The sequence below is a fragment of the Carlito syrichta genome, unplaced genomic scaffold (genome assembly GCF_000164805.1).
Source record: "Carlito syrichta isolate Samal-C Ts95f unplaced genomic scaffold, Tarsius_syrichta-2.0.1 Scaffold316389, whole genome shotgun sequence".
In the NCBI taxonomy this organism is placed as follows: domain Eukaryota; kingdom Metazoa; phylum Chordata; class Mammalia; order Primates; family Tarsiidae; genus Carlito; species Carlito syrichta.
The window spans coordinates 264,007-281,135 of record NW_007260485.1 but is presented as its reverse complement, the minus strand read 5'-3'; the positions used below and the strand labels follow the sequence as shown (position 1 = coordinate 281,135).

The 17,129-nt window shown below is 40.5% G+C and overlaps 1 protein-coding gene across 2 annotated transcripts in view; it reads left to right on the top strand.

Moving 5' to 3' along the window:
* RAPH1 (Ras association (RalGDS/AF-6) and pleckstrin homology domains 1) overlaps positions 1-16,584 on the top strand; it is a 51,497-nt gene extending 34,913 nt beyond the window's left edge. The window contains exons 7-15 of one of the 2 annotated variants that reach the window (XM_021707130.1): positions 41-200; positions 1,065-1,186; positions 2,933-2,998; positions 4,310-4,453; positions 5,325-5,435; positions 8,828-8,926; positions 10,584-10,704; positions 14,440-14,582; positions 16,477-16,584. In XM_021707130.1, coding sequence (XP_021562805.1) covers positions 41-200; positions 1,065-1,186; positions 2,933-2,998; positions 4,310-4,453; positions 5,325-5,435; positions 8,828-8,926; positions 10,584-10,704; positions 14,440-14,582; positions 16,477-16,479 — 969 coding nt within the window. In that variant the 3' untranslated portion in view covers positions 16,480-16,584. Of the gene's footprint in view, positions 1-40; positions 201-1,064; positions 1,187-2,932; positions 2,999-4,309; positions 4,454-5,324; positions 5,436-8,827; positions 8,927-10,583; positions 10,705-14,439; positions 14,583-15,856; positions 15,893-16,476 lie in introns of those variants that run through there. The other variant, XM_021707129.1, reaches the window with a different exon arrangement.
* The last annotated feature ends 545 nt before the right edge of the window (positions 16,585-17,129 follow it).

Below are 17,129 nucleotides of genomic sequence, written 5' to 3'. Positions count from 1 at the left end.
TTTTTTAGTGTTCATTTAATTTCCTTCTTACCTGTTATAGTTGGTGATTAGAGTCCACATGTCTGATGACAGTTCTAAAACAATGATGGTGGATGAGCGGCAGACAGTGAGACAAGTGCTGGACAACCTGATGGACAAATCCCACTGCGGGTACAGTCTAGACTGGTCACTGGTGGAAACCATCTCTGAATTACAGATGGGTTCGTAATATCATTGCTTTAATTGCCTTCTAATTTCTATGTAATTCCATCAGTTTTCATGTTGATAAAAGCACTTTGAGACATCTTTATATTTTTATCCTATAAAATTACCTTTTATAATTTGATTTTTCTACATTTTTTCCTCAAGTATTTTGAGAATTCTTTGAATTCAAGATCATTTCCACTTCACTTAAATTTTATAATGACTAAAACAAATATTTTTAAAAAGATAACAAAATATTCCTTCCTTCAATAAGAAATGCATAGATTGATGCATTTACTGAACAACATTGTGCTTATTTGCATTTGTACTGAAATTTTTATACTAGTATTTGGCTTTCAAGGGAAACAAAGCACATCAACAAATTTCAGGAGACTCAGTATCTAGAACATGTTCTTTAACATATGTTCAATGTATAGGACATGTTCCTTGATTTCTAATTAGAAAATACATCTGTGTTTAAAATTAAACAATATGCACAGATCTAAAAAGAAATCATCTTGGAAAAATTTTCGAAATACTGAGAACTGAATACTATTGGAAATACTTGGTATCGAAACATAAAATGCAACTAACATGTTTTATTTTTATGGGTGGGGGGGAAAAGGCTTGAGGCTGAAGAATGATGTGCCTAAATTCTAGTCCTGATTCTTCCAGATATCCGCTGTGTGACCTTGCTTAAGTCACATAACATCATTCAGGCTTGTTTTCTTATCTGAAAATGAGGGAAGACCAGATAATCTGAGGGTGTAGTGTTGGTTAAGAGTCTGTGGTTCTGCTGTGAATTATGTCTCAAGGTTTCATGTTTTCTGATGAGTACTAACAAAATATTGACAAAATATTGACTTCTTATTTTGGGACAGAGAGAATCTTTGAAGACCATGAAAACTTGGTTGAAAATCTCCTTAACTGGACAAGAGATAGCCAAAATAAGCTTATATTTATGGAACGTATAGAAAAGTATGCACTTTTCAAAAACCCGCAGGTGAGACTAAATCACTTATGGAGGTCAGAATTTTTAAACATATGCCTTATTGTATTCTATTACTGCTAAGTTAATAGAGTTAGAAGACTGGCAACCACCTGACTGGGGCGATGTGGCTGCAAAGTCCCACAGTAGTATTTACACCACTGCTGAGGTGAAAACTTGCCTAGGCTGTGGGAGTTAGACCTCCAAGGGATTCCCGGTTCCCAGATCCGGATGGGGTGATTCCTTGTGGAAACATAAGAATAGCTCCAGGGAGGCCAGGGTTTTCCAGTCTGTAATCCAGAGCTGTGTTGAAGCCAGATATTTATTTGGTGAGTTTCTCATCTCATCAAAGAAAAGTACTTCTCAGCCATTTATCCAGCTGACACTTTGTTTTGAATTTTTTAAATCATTTTTTGAAAATCTTGGTAACCTTGATTACAAATGACTTCACATTATAGTATATGTTACTTTGATTTATTTGGTATCTTTCCTTATGCCAAATTAATGTTTTTGAGTTAATACTTCCCAATTCCCTAGACATTTCAATAAAAATCAGTAAACAAAGAAAAACAGAAGCTCCACAGTTAAAAGTAATCTTGAGGGAAAATAGCAGCTGTTAAAGGTATTGAGTAGTTGATCCTTCAGATGGCTTAATCCTGATACATCTTTGCTGGATGTGTTTGTGTAAAATGCATATTTAGGAGTATCAACAGATCTTTTAGTAGGCAATTGTGAAAATAATTACAGTCAGACCTCTGCATTGGTGGATTCATCCAGCTACAAATGGAAAATATTCAGAAAAAAGAAAATTTCACAAGAGATTCTAAAGAGCAAAATTTGAATTTGCTGCACGCTGAGTACTATATTAAATCTACGCAAGTGAAGTGATATGTAGGCATTGTATTAGGTATTACAAGTAATCTAGAGATTATTTAAAGTCGGGAGGATGTATGTAGGTTATATGCAAATACTGCACCATTTTCTGTAAGGGACTTGGGCTCCAGCAGATTGTGGCATTGGAGGAAGGTCTTGGAGTGAATCCCCCATGGACACCAGGGGAGGCTTGTATATGATGATTAGAATTCAGATTGTAGTTGACTGGAGCAAATGACATTATAATGGTCTCAGAGGATTTTAGATTTTTTTTTTTTTGAGTTGGAGTCTCACTCTGTCACACAGGCTGGAATGTAGTGGCACAATCATGGCTCACCATAACCTTGACCTCCTGGCTCAGGCGATCCTCCTGCCTCAGCCTCCCAAAGTGCTGAGATTATAGGCGTGAGCCACTACACTTGGCCAGGGATTTCTTCTTAAAATGCTAGAACGTAATTTAAATTTTCTGCATCTGAATCACATATTTTAAGGAAATCTGCCTTATGTGTTGTAGTTAGTTAATTTGTAAACCTTTCGGGTCCCTTAAATGTAACTTTCATTAGTTATCCTAAACATATTTGCCATTTGTTGCATATAATATCCCCTTATAAGGACAATTTATCAAAATATTTTCTTACAAGTGGATAGGCCCGGAGGAGGCCAGTGTTAAAGCATTTTCGTGACAGTGCCCCTACAAGGGTCTTTTCACAGTGCTCCCCTGGCTCTACACCGATGGAAGTTAGAGCTGATCTTGCTCTAGAAGAAAACACAAACACACCTGTGCCAAGGATGAGAATAGAATAAGTTTATCCTTTAGCTTTCCTTTTTCCTCTCACCCATCCTCCATCTACTCAGGTCTTTCTAACTTTCATTTATTGGTTTTTCCAGAATTATCTTTTGGGAAAAAAGGAAACCGCTGAAATGGCAGATAGAAACAAAGAAGTGCTGTTGGAGGTATGACTCTCCCACTCATTTTCTGCACATTCTAAAATTAAAATATTAAGCACTTTTTTGCAGTCAGCCATGTCAGTGCCCTGTATTTGTAGCTACGGTTGTAACTAGAGAAACCTATATTATCTGAGAGCAAGAGAGAGAGCGCTCAGTGGTGTGAACATGTTAGGCCACTGAAGAACCTTTAAAAGACTACATTTTTGCCAAGTGATATTCCAGTGGACTACAAGGAGTGCAAGCTTGAGGGGCTACCACGCAGAAGAGATGGCTGGACAGTGAAGGGTTTGGCTGTGCTATTTTTAATCTGCTTACCCAGAAAGAAATTTGAATATAATTAACTGTTCACAGAATATTTCAAGCCTTAGCCTTAAGCAACTCAAATAATTTTTAAAACCATAGTGATCATTTTTTGGAAAACCTCAAATTTTTTGACTGTTTTTCAAGAACAAAGAAGTTAGTATGTTTGAAAATCTGAGTAAACTCTTACCAACAAGGCACCTAGGGAAATGAAGATCAGCATTCAGTCTTTGTAATATACTAGCTACAATTAAGTAAAAGTCCTCTTTATAATTTCTAATTTTTCTGTACTTTGGAGAGAAAGAAATTAATCTAGGCTCAAAATCAAAATGCCCTATGGCAGTGTTTAGTCAGGATTTCTGTTTTCTTTTATAAATGCCTGATTGATTTCTTTAATATTAGATTTTTATCTAAGATGGTAGAATTTAGAATTTTTAATTTTGTTTATATTCTTTTCAACCTAGTAATAGTTTAAAGATAAATGCCTTCTTTGACTTAGAATCATATAAATTGATAAAGTTTTAAAACTATTAAAGTTTAATCATTTATTTAGCATGTTACATTCTTATTCCTATTTAGTGTGACAGCTAATCCAAATATGTGTTGTCAATTCGGAGAAAAATAAAGTCTAATGTTTATGTCAGCCCTGATGCTTATGTTAAATTTAGTGTTACTTTGCTGTTTGCAAATGCATTTAAGTACTGTTATAACAACTCAGTTGAGATTTCAAGTTAATTTTTCTTTTAACAACGTTAGGTTGAAAGTTTATAGGTGAAAATTTATGATTACATACATATATTTACTTAATGAACATTTTAGGATTGCCATAGTAGTTCCAAAATAAATTTATATTGTGTTTAGAATAGAAGGTTTTAATTGAGGTAAAATTGGCAATTTGGTTTTAATGTAAAACTATTTTGACTTAATAACAGTGTCATACGTTTCACAGGAGTAAACACAATTTTGCTCTGAGAATCCAAGGATCATAAGGCTTTCCAAATCATCTTGTTATTTTAGGAGTGTTTTTGTGGAAGTTCTGTAACTGTACCTGAAATTGAAGGCGTCCTTTGGTTGAAAGATGATGGCAAGAAGTCCTGGAAAAAGCGTTATTTTCTCTTGCGAGCATCTGGTATCTACTATGTCCCTAAAGGAAAAGCAAAGGTGTGTCCCCTTTCAGCATTTGAACTTCTTCATTATGCTAATTGCTGTTAATTTGTAATGAGTATGCTGCCAAGGTAAGCCCAGGCTGTGATTTGTTCCAGTTTGTGTAGGTCACGTTGAATATTGCTTTGTTTGTTAAATCCATTATACAGAGGAGGAAACCTCTGTATAATGGATGTTCTCACTTCTGGTGGTCAGTTTGGTCTGTCTCAATTCTCTTGCCAAATTTGAAATCATAGTACTATTTATTATTTTTGAGGCTTTTCTGGAATAGTTTTTGTTTATTTCTATTTGGGGAGAATAGCTTTCCAGGGTCACAGGCCTTTCAGTCTTGGTGACATATTCTGCTGAGGCGTGTGGTGTAGACCTGTCACTTCTTTGCTTATTGGGGCCCAGCACCATGTTGAGCTTTAGCACAGCGTCATCTCATCTAATCTTTACAGCAATCCTGTGAGCATATACTGTTGCCCCTTTTTAACTAGTGATGAACCTCCAGAGAAGAACCTTTGTACTTGAGATATGCATTATAGGCACCAAACTACTTGATATTCTCTTGTTCTTTACAGAGTGCACATTATACTATATTTCATTATACTATATTTTTTCTATACTGCACTTACTTGTAGTCACTTTAAAATGATGTTTCCAAACAATTTATTGCCCATTACAAATGGCAAAGCAGTAAACATGTGTACCTGTCTTGCTACATTGTGGATTAAAGAGGAAACAGAATCTCATTGTCTTGTCTTCTGTAAAATAGCAGTAATTTCTACTTAGTGAAGTTTTAATTCTCAACTAGAAACTATTACCAGGTATGTTACTTGCTTTTGTACATTATTATTAACTTGGTCCTTGGGGCATTTTCTCTTAGGCCTCTCGAGACCTGGTGTGCTTTCTCCAGCTGGATCACGTCAATGTTTACTATGGCCAGGACTATCGGAACAAATACAAAGCCCCTACAGACTGCTGCCTGGTGCTCAAGGTAGACACGTGCCTCCTTAGGGGCTTTCATTGATATTAGGCATAGAGCATCCTAGTCATTGACGTTTTAGAAGGGTCTGATCACCCTCAGGTATACTGTTAATTTATTCTGAAGGTTTAAAATGGGATGGTGAAGAGTAGTGGGGAGAAACCTGTGCTGAGTCACAGCCTGCCTGGATCCAGCATGTCCTCCTTACTCATGCTCATAAGGCATGGACACTGAATCCTGAGCTTTGAGTCATAATGTATAAAATGTAATTGATTCTAGATTTGAGACTTGTTTAGTACCAGGCTACTTGAGAAATACTAAGACCAGAGCTGAGTGTGGCTGTGTCTGTTTTGTGCTCAAGTTCTCTTCCAGGACTTACTCAGCAAAACCATCAGAGGGCGCTGTGCCCACGTTCAAGCTGGACTGGCTCTCTTCTGTCCAGAAGTCATATTGGCTCATGGTAGCCCATGCACATATTATGACCTATCTGAGCTGTTTTCAGGGGTTTTTTCTTTCTTCCTCCAGGCTTTTGTATTTCTTACACTGGTTGTACTTTTGTGGGGAACTGACATTTTAAGCACATTTTTAGTGATCTACTGGAACACTGATAAAGACCACATACAAAAATTCAGGAAAATTATGGAAATAATTAAATTAGCTCCATCTTTGCACCCCTTTGGTAACTACTAAGGTCTATGTGTTTATATCATGTTTGATTTCGCTTTTCTCTGAGAATTATCACTTGGGGTTGGGGATGACATTTGCTTAGGATTTGGAAGTAGACTGTTCATTGCTTTGATAAAAAATTTAGTATATTGTGATAACAGCCTTTTATTCAATAATCCTTTCTTGGAGAACTCTACCGTATCATTTTTAGGTTACTTTCAGGAGCAAATAATTTTTTAAAAGTCTGTACAAAGTAGATTAATTCAGCAGTTTCCAAAATGAGGTCCAAGGGCTCCTGTAAGACCATGATATCAAAATTATTTTTTAATAATGCTAAGATATTTACCACTTGCACTCAGGGTTTTTGTGAGGATTGAATGAGCTAACAGATATGAAACATTTCATATAACATTTGGTACATAGTAAGTGCTCAAAAAATGCTACTTTTAATCAAGTAATATATCAGTGGAACAGGCAACCTTAAGTTACTGGGACAGAGCCTGGATGACTATAAGGAAAGTGGTGAACGCCTTTATTATGTGAGAGAGTGAAAATAATTTTTCAGATTCTAAGAGGAATTTTAAACCAGCAAGTAATCTGATGCTTGACTTAAAAACACTCAAATGATTATACTATAGCACTCTTCATGGTGCTATCTGGGTTTCCAGGTTAGAGAGGTGAAGAGACAGGGTAGAGGGCTATTTCTCTTTGGTTTTCCCTGATGTCATGTTGATTAAAAACACTCTCTTTTTGTGGTCACAGGCATACTCAGTCAGGGCTTTTGCTGACAGCTGAATACCTGTGCAGTCCAGGTTTATCATAACATAGTTAACTGTGAACAGGGAGCATGTTCCAAGAGAGGACCTGAATTGTCAGGAGAGAAACGGTTAGGTATTATTTTGCCAACTCTTATTATTGAGGGTTTATTGTTTAAAACAGAATATAGCCTTCAACAAGAAAGTTGGTTTTGGTATTAAATGTTTTATTATGAGAGTTTAACTATGTAAAGCAATAACTAGAATCAAGTAAATGCATTTATTTGTTTTTTCCTCAATGTAGACCAGAGTGATTGATCTCTAAAAGTGCAGATAGATACATGACTCCTGTTGGTGATCATCTGTCCTTGATGCATTGAAAACGTATTTAGAGCCGGGCTCAGTGGCTCAGCCTGTAATCCCATGCTTTGGGAGGCTGAGGTGAGTGGATTGCCTGAGCCCGCGGGTTCGAGACCCACCTGGGCAACTTGGCGAGACCTCATCTCTACAATAAATCAAAATGAGCCGGGTGTGGTAGCGCACGCCTGTAGTTCCAGCTACTTGGAAGGCTGAAGCGGAAGGATTGCCGGAGCCCAGCAGGTCGAGGCTGCAGTGACCAGGAGTGGCCATTGCACTCCAGTTTGGGTGACAGAGTGAGACTCCAACTCAAAAAAAAAAAAGAAAACATATTTAGGGCAACCCCCTCAGGTCCTCTCTCACTGTGGGAGCTTTTCTGTCCTCTCAATAAAGCCTGCTTTAAAAAAGAAATAAAGAAAGAAAACGTATTCAAGACTTTCCAGAGCAAATGAATGTGATTGGGGAATTTTGGAAAACTGAATTCTTTTTTGTGAAAAGAGACAGGATTTTGCTGTCACTCAGACTGGAATGCAGTGGTGTGACCATAGCTCACTGCAGCCTGGAACTCCTGGGCTAGGTGATCCTCCCGCCCCAGCCTCCCGAGTAGCTTGGACTACAGGTACACACCCCCATGCCCTTATTTTTTGTAGAGATGAAGTTTTGCTATGTTGCCCATGCTGGTCTTGAACTCCTGGGCTCAAGTGATCGTCTAGCCTTGGCCTACCAAAATGCTGAGATTATAGGTGGTAGCCACCATGCCCAACCTGAACACACATTTATTTCCAAGCAAAAATATAGTTTTTTTTTCAAGTTTTCAGAATAAATGAAAATAGAAGTAGAAATCATAAGTCATTACATTCAGAACAAGTGGTGATTTAGGGCTTTTTCCCCCAAGAAACTAGCAGCTGAGGCTTAGTGAAGTTGAAATACCTTAATCCTTCCTAACAGTTGAATTCTGTAGCTGCGGTCAAGTCAGTCCTTTCCCATCCAAACCTCAACTGAAAGGACAGTGTGTTGTGAAAACTAGATGTGTTGATGCTGTTGACATCTGGTCTCCTGGAGGCACGTGCTCGGCCCTGCAGTTTGGTTGGACTGTACTCACGTGTCTCTACCTCAGTGACAGTGTGACGGTGGGCTCTTGTCCAGGGTGCTGCTCGGTGTGTTTTGTGTACCCAGTTACTTGCCTCCAACATGCACCACAGGCTTCACTGGAGACCCACTCTGATCTGGAGTCTTCTGGACCCATGATTTCAGTGAGTTCAACATGAAATCAAACATTCTCTTTCCTTTTTATAGTCTTACAGGCCAAGGATTCTGCAGACTTTGGTTATCCTGGAAGGACTTTGTTTCTTTGAAATGTGGAAGGGATATTTGGGGATTTACTACAATGTGAAGGTTTATTTTAACTGGGCATCTTAACCTAAAATTTATCACAAGCTTGTCATTTACTTTGTAAAAATACTCATAGGTTATTTTACTTTGCTTTACGTCCATTAAAGAAGTATAAATTGTTTGGCTATTACTCTAATGGCCTATAACGTGTCGAAATACGTTTAAGCTTTGGTAAAGTTTGTTTTTCTTTAGTTCACTAAGGAACTTAGTTGAATTTTGCCTTTAATCTTGCAGCACCCACAGATCCAGAAGAAATCTCAGTATATCAAATACCTTTGTTGTGATGATGTAAGAACCTTGCACCAGTGGGTCAATGGGATCCGCATTGCAAAGGTGGGTTCCTTTTGCTCTGACAATGGGGTAATGGAGTGTTTGATGAAATAGTTTTGCTTATTTATATTTTACAGATGGAGTCTCTCTCTGTTGCCTAGGCTGGAGCGCAGTAGTGCAATCATAGCTCACTACAGCATCAAACTCCTGGGCTCAAGCAATCCTTTCACTTCAACCTTCTGAATAGCTGAAGCTACAGGCACGCACCACCATGCCCAGCTAGTTTCTTTATTTCTTGTAGAGACAGGATCTCGCTATGTTGCCAAGGCTGGTCTCAAACTCCTGGCTTCAAGTAATCCTCCTGCCTTGACCTCCCAAAGTGCTGGGATCTCAGGCATGAGCCATCATGCCTCGCCTGATGATATAGTTTTGATTGTCATAACAGTTATTCTGATTGTTTCATGTTAATGGTTGTGCTGGTGTTTTGTGTTCTCAGCCCTAAGTTTCATGGTTTTTTGTTTGTTTGTTTTTGAGTTGGAGTCTCACTCTGTCGCCCAGACTGGAGAGCAGTGGCCGCTCCCGGCCACCGCAGCCTCGACCTACTGGGCTCCGGTGATCCTTCCGCCTCAGCCTTCCGAGTAGCCGGAATTACAGGCGCGCGCTACCACGCCTGGCTAATTTTTTGATTTATTGTAGAGATGAGGTCTCGCCTGCCCAGGCGGGTCTCGAACCCGCAGGCCCAAGCAGTCCACTCACCTCAGCTTCCCAAAGGTGCGGGATTACAGGCTGAGCCACCGAGCCCGGCTTGTTTTTTCTTTTTTGAGTTGGAGTCTCATTCTGTCACTCAGGCTGGAGTGCAGTGGCACACTCATGGCCACTCCAGCATCAAACTGCTGGGCTTCGGCGATCCTTCTGCCTCAGCCTTCCATGTAGCCGGAACAACAGACATGTGCTACCACGCTCAGCTAATTTTTTTGATTTGTTGTAGAGACGAGTTCTTGCCAAGTTGTCTGGGCTGGCCTCAGCCTTCCAAATAGCCGGAACTACAGACACGTGCTACCATGCTCAGCTAATTTTTTTGATTTATTGTAAAGACGAGGTCTCGCCAAGTTGTCTAGGCTGGTCTCGAACCGTTGAGCTCAGGCAACCCACTCACCTCAGCCTCCCAAAGTGCTGGGATTATAGGCTGAGCCACTGAGCCCAGCCCAGTTTTGTGTTTTAAATATTGTTTTTTTCCCTTGTTGATAGGTATAAACTTTTAACCATACCATGGACTGATACTGCTGGTAAAAACTTGTGTAGGGTCAAAGTGATTTAGTTTGGCTTTGGAGAATGCATTATAGGATTCTTATATAGCAGAGTTTAGCCTAAGCAAAATAAATTTTTGGAAAATTAGATTAAGTCATCATTGACCAGCCATATTTGGAGCAAGTATCCTGAAGAGTACTGAGAAGCTGACCCTGAATCAAGCATTTGGGGTGGAAAAAAATACATTAGTATTGATAAGGAACATAATCAGAGTCAAGTATTGCCCTTCTAAAAGTGAGGAGAAATAAGAGTAGATTATAACTTACTGATATTAAAAGAATTTTGAAGTATTATAGGTATTAACTTTAATACAGACTTAAGTAGAAAACAGAAATATGTCTGCCTTGGCACCTCATCCTCCTGTGTCACACCTAGTAAAGCTCTGTGTTCCCTCTCACTGCCTTCTGTTTAGTATGGGAAGCAGCTCTACATGAACTACCAAGAAGCCCTCAAGAGGACAGAGTCCACATGCGACTGGACTTCCCTGTCCAGCTCCAGCATCAAGTCAGGATCCAGCTCTTCCAGCCTCCCAGGTACTAGAGATGCTTCTAAGCACTGTTCTACAGCCAGCATGAAGGTCTCTGTGGAGACTGATGGTAAACCTGGACATTTCAGCTTGATCCTTAAGACCCAGAGCCATCCCTAGTTTCTAAATGATAATCAGTATATTTTGTTGTTGTTGTTGTTAATGTCAATGTCATGGTCTTGTTCACAATGTATTTGAAGTGGAAAATCAGTACACAGACTTCTAAAGCAAGTAGTTTTGTTCTTTTATTTATTTATTTTGAGTTGAAGTCTCACTCTGTCACCCAGGCTGGAGTACAGTGTCATGCTCACAGCCACCCCAGCATCGACCTGCTGGGCTCAGGTGATTCTTCTGCCTCAGCCTTCCAAGTCACTGGAACTACAGGTATGTGTTACCACACCTGGCTAATGTTTTGATTTATTATAGAGATGAGGTCTCGCCAAGTTGCCTAGGCTGGTCACAAACCTACGGGCTTAGGCAATCCCCTCACCTCGGGATTACAGGTTTGAGCCACTGTGCCTGACCTGTTATTTATAATGTTTATTCAAAACACGCACACTTCTGGAAAACAACTACTGATGCATAATTGGAATAAAAAGTTGTTTGGAGAGAGTCTTTGTACTTAGAATCCATGATGAAGCTGCCCTTCCCCCACACATGTTTCCTGACATTTCATAGGAATGGAAATAACTAGAACTAATTCAAAATCATGGTTAAAGAAAGCCATTTAGCCGGATGCAGTAAGTCATCCCTATAATCCCAGTACTTTGGGAGGCAAAGACAAGAGGATTATCTGAATCCAGGGATTCGAGACCAGCCTTGGGCAACTTGGCGAGACCTCATCTCTACAATAAATAAAAAAAAATTAGCTGGGCGCATGGTGATGCATACCTGTTGTTCCAGCTACTTGGAAGGCTAAGGCAGAGAGATGACTTGAGCCCAGCAGGTCGAGGCTGCGATATCCATGAGCGTGCCACTGCATAGTCTGGGTGAGAGAGTGAGATTCCAACTCAAAAAAAAAAAAAAGAAGAAAGCCATTTAAGTCCACAGATTTTCTAAAATTTTCACAGGAAAATACAGTGGTATTCAAAAGGTGCTTACTTTCAGATTCCCGCATCCACTAAACAAGTGTCCTGTGATTACATCTTAGGATAAATGCTTCTTTCACTTTGAAATTTTCCATGAATAATATTCTTGTCACCTAAAAACAGAATTTTTTTTTTTAATTTTGGCATTGTATATGATGAAAGAAATTTAAAATTTACATTAAAAACCTATATGGCTCAATTTTTTCCTCTAATTAAGTAAAATCAATTTTGGAATGTGAATATACACACATGTATTTCCTAGTTCTGTCCACTGAGAGGGCCTAGTAGCAGTGACATTCCAGTAACAATGAATACCCAGTGCCTAGATCATGGTCTCTAATACCCTTCTCCAAAAAGAGGAACCAGGGCTCTTAAGGAAATGGCTGATTATAGGGCTGTGTAGAGAACAGATATATGGAAAGTAGGAAGTGTTCAGAAAATGTGATTGGAATCTGTTGTAGGGACACTGGAGTCAGCCTGAAAGGGCCCATGGCCACATTGGACCAGTTTGAACAGTACAAGAAGTAATGCAGTATAAGATTATAAACACCCATGGGTCCATACTGACAGGAGTAAATTTTTGAATAAATAAATAAGACAACTCTCCCATACAGATTTCTGAGTGATTTATGCAAACACGTTGCTCCTGAGGAGGTGGAGCTAACTGCCCTCCTCCACTGGGCTATGCTCTGTGACTTGCTTTCAAAGAGGTAGGGTAGGGGGATCCTGACAAATACTGTTTCAGCCAAGATCAAGGCCAGTGTCATCGACAATCAGTCAAGTTGGTTGCAGGGAACCTTAATACAGATAAGAATGGCTTTTTTTCTTTTGTGTGGTCCTCCCCCCAAATCCCATTACCTCAGACTGCGAGAGAAAAAAAGCATCAGACAGACCAAACTGAGAAATAGTCTGTAAAATACTTGCCCCAGTGTTCCTCAAAATGTCAGAGTTATCAAAAACAGGAACGCTAGAAGAACTGTCACAGGAGACACAATATCTAATTGTCCAAGGCCTCCTGGACCAGAGCAGAGACATTGGGGACAACTAGTGAGATCTAAACAAAGCATGGAGTTAATAGGAACATGTCAGGGTCATTTCCTTGGTTGTGACAGCCATAGTCATGTAACATGATGACGATGAGGTAAACCAAAGGGAAGTAAAATTAAAAGAGGATACTTTTTTTCCAAACGTATTATTAAATAAACAATGGATGGTAAACTGGATGCTGGGTATATAGGAATTCTGTGCTAAAACTGTTCTAATATAGAAATATCTAATATGTGAACATCTAAAACTACTCTAAAGAAAAACATTTATTAAAATGGGGGGAACCCTCTCAGAACATGGATTGGGAAAGACAAGTTCGAGTATGTAGCAAGTGGAATTTTAGAAAAGGATATTAAGGGATAGAAGACTAAGAAATACTAAATTATGTTTTTTTAAAATTCATATAGCATGTAACAATATAAGTGCCTTCACATATTATTTTTAAAGTGGCAAAGGTATAGTGGATTTTTCTACTCCAACATCATTCATATACTTTGGGTGAGGTATTAATTAGTATGTATTAATGTTGAAGAGAGCTCAAGCCTCCTGTGTCATAGGCTGTCATTCAAGATATTAAAAAGGAATGACAAGTAAGGCTAGTGAAAATGTAGTTTTAAAAACTACAACCAAGAAAGATGAAAACAGAGTTTCATTTTATGCTGCCCTGTGGGGCCAATGCCTATACTTCTCACTATCAGGTCAGAGTCTAAGAGAGTGTATTTTTGCCCCAAAGAGACTGTATTAACTTTCTCTAAAGGAGTTGGGGGAGGATTATCTTTTCGGCTGCCTTAGCTGACTTGCCAATGGTATCCACCCATCACACAGTGGTTGGGTGATCAACGTTGACATTTGAGTCTTTAGATACCAGAATTGAGTCAGGTGCGTCCACATGATGACCTACCTGGTCTGCAGTCCAGTGGAATGATTCTGCTAGTTCTCTCAGTTTGGATGTGAGCCAGGGACACGTATGTGCTCACAGCCATCCCCACCAGGGCCATCCCTGAGTACTGTTGTGTGCCTTGCTGGTAAGCCAGGCTACCACAGCTGCCCTGGGGCCAATGCCTACACTTCTCACTATCAGGTCAGAGTCTAAGGAGTGTACATTGCTAGCAAAGAGGAGGTAATCATTGTGTATGCATCTGAATTCCTAAGCTGTGACTCTGGGATAGCCTAGAGCCAGAGGTATTAAAAAAAAAAAAAAAAAAGACAGATTCTCAATGTAATAAAGACATGATTGAGAAAAATTCACTCCTACTGATGGTTCATTAATTCTTCTACTTGTTGGAAGTTGATTTCATGAAAGATAGTTGGTCAGGATATCAATAATGTTATGTGAATCTTTTATTATTATTATCAGTCTCATGATGAATTATTTAAAAAGAGTTAGATTTCTTATTAGCCACAAGATAAGGGAAGTTAGAAAACTTGGATAATACTGGCAGTTTTTACAATGAAATGAGTAAAAGCAACTTGTTGCTGTTTTCTTTTTCTCTGTTGCTGTTCTACACAGCATTTGACCTTGTGTGTAAGATCTATCTGAGGGTACCTATTCATACTGTCAGAATTTGGACTTATCTAACCCTTTTTTAAAATGCAATTGTCAACAGAGTCTCAGTCCAATCACTCCAGCCAGTCTGACAGTGGCGTCTCTGACACACAGCCGGCAGGACATGTGCGTTCTCAGAGCTTCGTGAGCTCCGTCTTCTCTGAAGCCTGGAAGCGGGGCACCCAGCTAGAAGAGGCCAGCAAGGTACATCCTCGCTTTGGTTTACTTGGAAAATCCTCAGTGTTCTGTGGGTTTAACTTGTTGCTCCTTTGTTCCTTATTGAGAATCTTATTTGGCCCTGTGCTAATCTTCCTTCTCAGCTCTTCAGTTTTCCTAATTGCTATGGGTCAAACCTTTTCAGAGACCTGTTGGTTTGACTTCCCCTTGGACATGAGTGTTTGCAAATTGGCTCCAGTGACTTGAGATCCCCAACAACAACAAAATCTGGCAGTTTGCGTAACTCCTTTGTCGGGGCTCCGATTTTTAAGAAGTAACAGCTTCCTCCTTTCTACTCTTAGTCATTTGGATGGCACACCACCACCTGGTGGCAGTGCCCTAAATGTGTTACAGAGAAGCTGCTTACAGTGATTTATTTGCTGCTATTTAATTTATTCAAACTCATTCTTTCTTTTATGCATTTTAGCATTTCTTATATCAAGTCCCTTTAAAATTTTGGATTCCTGAGCTTTGTAGATTGTTCTGTTGACACTAAAGGATGAGTGTAGTTACTGCAAGACTCTAGTTAGAGAAACAAATGTTCTTTAGCTCAGTTGAAGAACGACTTGGTCGTCTATCCAACAGCCTCTGTACTTGTGTAGCAAGGGTGTGTCCGGGCACTGCCACCATTTCAGTGTGCAGGAGTTCATGCCCTCATTGAGGAACCAGTAGAAGCCCTGGCCCGACTATTTTATTTTTACCAATCATCATTTTGACTTTTTTTTCTTTTGGTCTGAGTCACTTATACAAGTACCTTTATGAATGAGAAGTAAATGGACATTTTCCCTCAATGTATTCCTTATTTGCACATGTGGCTGATAAACTGGCCTTTGGGGGAATGAGTGCATAAGTAGCCAATGTGAAGGTGAAACTTTTTACCTCAGAAATGGATAGTTGAGAATTACTAGTAATGGTCTGAATTCTTAAAGCACTGACACTTTAACTCCCTTGTCAGACTGAAACTTTTAAGGAAGTACTCTTTCTTTCCCCATTTGACCTACTGGGATAGAGTATGCACTCTAAAAGGCGCTAGAGAAGCTGGTTTACACTACTCAGAATCTAAAGAAAACCCTTTGCCTTACCAAGTTACGAGGCAAGATAGATCGCGTGCTTCTTAAGTTGTGGAACTACCTAATTATGTGTACGGCCAAGGAAAACAAAGGCCCAGATGTTCCATGATCCAGACTTTCAGAAAGCACAGAGCCTGTGCACAGCAGTGACAATCACATCCTGATGGCTGTGTCTCTTCTCTGTTACCTCAGTCTCAGGTGCCAGATGAGGAGGCCGGCACAGCTTAGGTCTGCGCCCCTGATGCAGCCAGGACAGGGTAACGTTAAGTAGTCAGGGGCTGTTCTCTGAAAGCACATTAACCTCAGCGACTCCTGTAACCCAACCTCACAGACTAACACTTCTATCTTGATGTGTAGTTTTGAAAGAAACATGTGAGTGTCCTGGCGGGCATTAGAATCCAGCCCCATAACAAGCCTTCTAGTCACTAACCTATGCATTCCGGTGCTAACTAGATGTCATTCATTATCGGAAACAAATGCTTTACCCTGGCTTCTCAGTGTTAGTTGAAAGAGCCCAAAAGACAAAGATGCATTCAGAATTCTTAAACCAAAGGTCCTTCCTGTCCTCTCTTCAAAAGCACTTGACCCCCATCATGCATGATGAGCTCATGAAGTAAACACCCAGCATGGTGGCTTCTTCAAGGCCGGGAGTGCCCAAAGGGTTGCATCTGGGTGTTGCAAGCCCTTGCTCCTGTCCTGACACATTTCCTTTACCTTAGCCTTCCAACCTTTCCTCTTATTTTCTTCTGGCCTTTTCTATATTTTTAAGATCTTTAACTGTAATGTTTACAGTTTCTTTATGTATTTTCCAGTAAAACAAATGTAAAGAATGCCCCTCCTTACCTGCATGGCTGGATCCTGTGCATGTTGGATATAAGCGTCTCACTCGAACGCAAGTGTGTGTCCAGTCCATTCATTCCCCCCCCATGGCTGTGCATGTGTGGTCGTGCACCCCCTGGACTCCCCCACTGCCACTGCCGCCACCCCTGCCTAGCCAGGCAGCGCCCACAGCGTCCGCCACACGTCCCAGACCTGGCTCTCCGGTCGGTGTATACACCTGACTGCACGCCCACTGAAAGTCCACACGCCCTCCCATGTCTGACCACTAGCGTCACAAACCTCCCCACCAGGAGCCTCCAGCACCTGAGCCGCATCTCGGCATCTGATGCAGGGGCAGTCAGAGCCAAGGGCAGAAACCCTGTCCCTCATGTGGGCAGGCTCACAGCCTACGATCCTGCATGGGAGACGGGTGAGAACTGCCCAGGGAACCGTCTTAGCCTCCTGATGCTGCCACTTCTGGCCACATCTGGATGCCGTGTCCTGGTCACACGTCCCAGACCTGGCTCTCCGGTCGGTCCCAGCCTCTAACTGCTACGTTTTCTCTCCGCCCTCTAGGCCCGAGTGGACTCTGCGAACCGGCCCCACCCCTCCTTCGTGCCCCCTTTGTCCCCGCAGCCCCGGATGG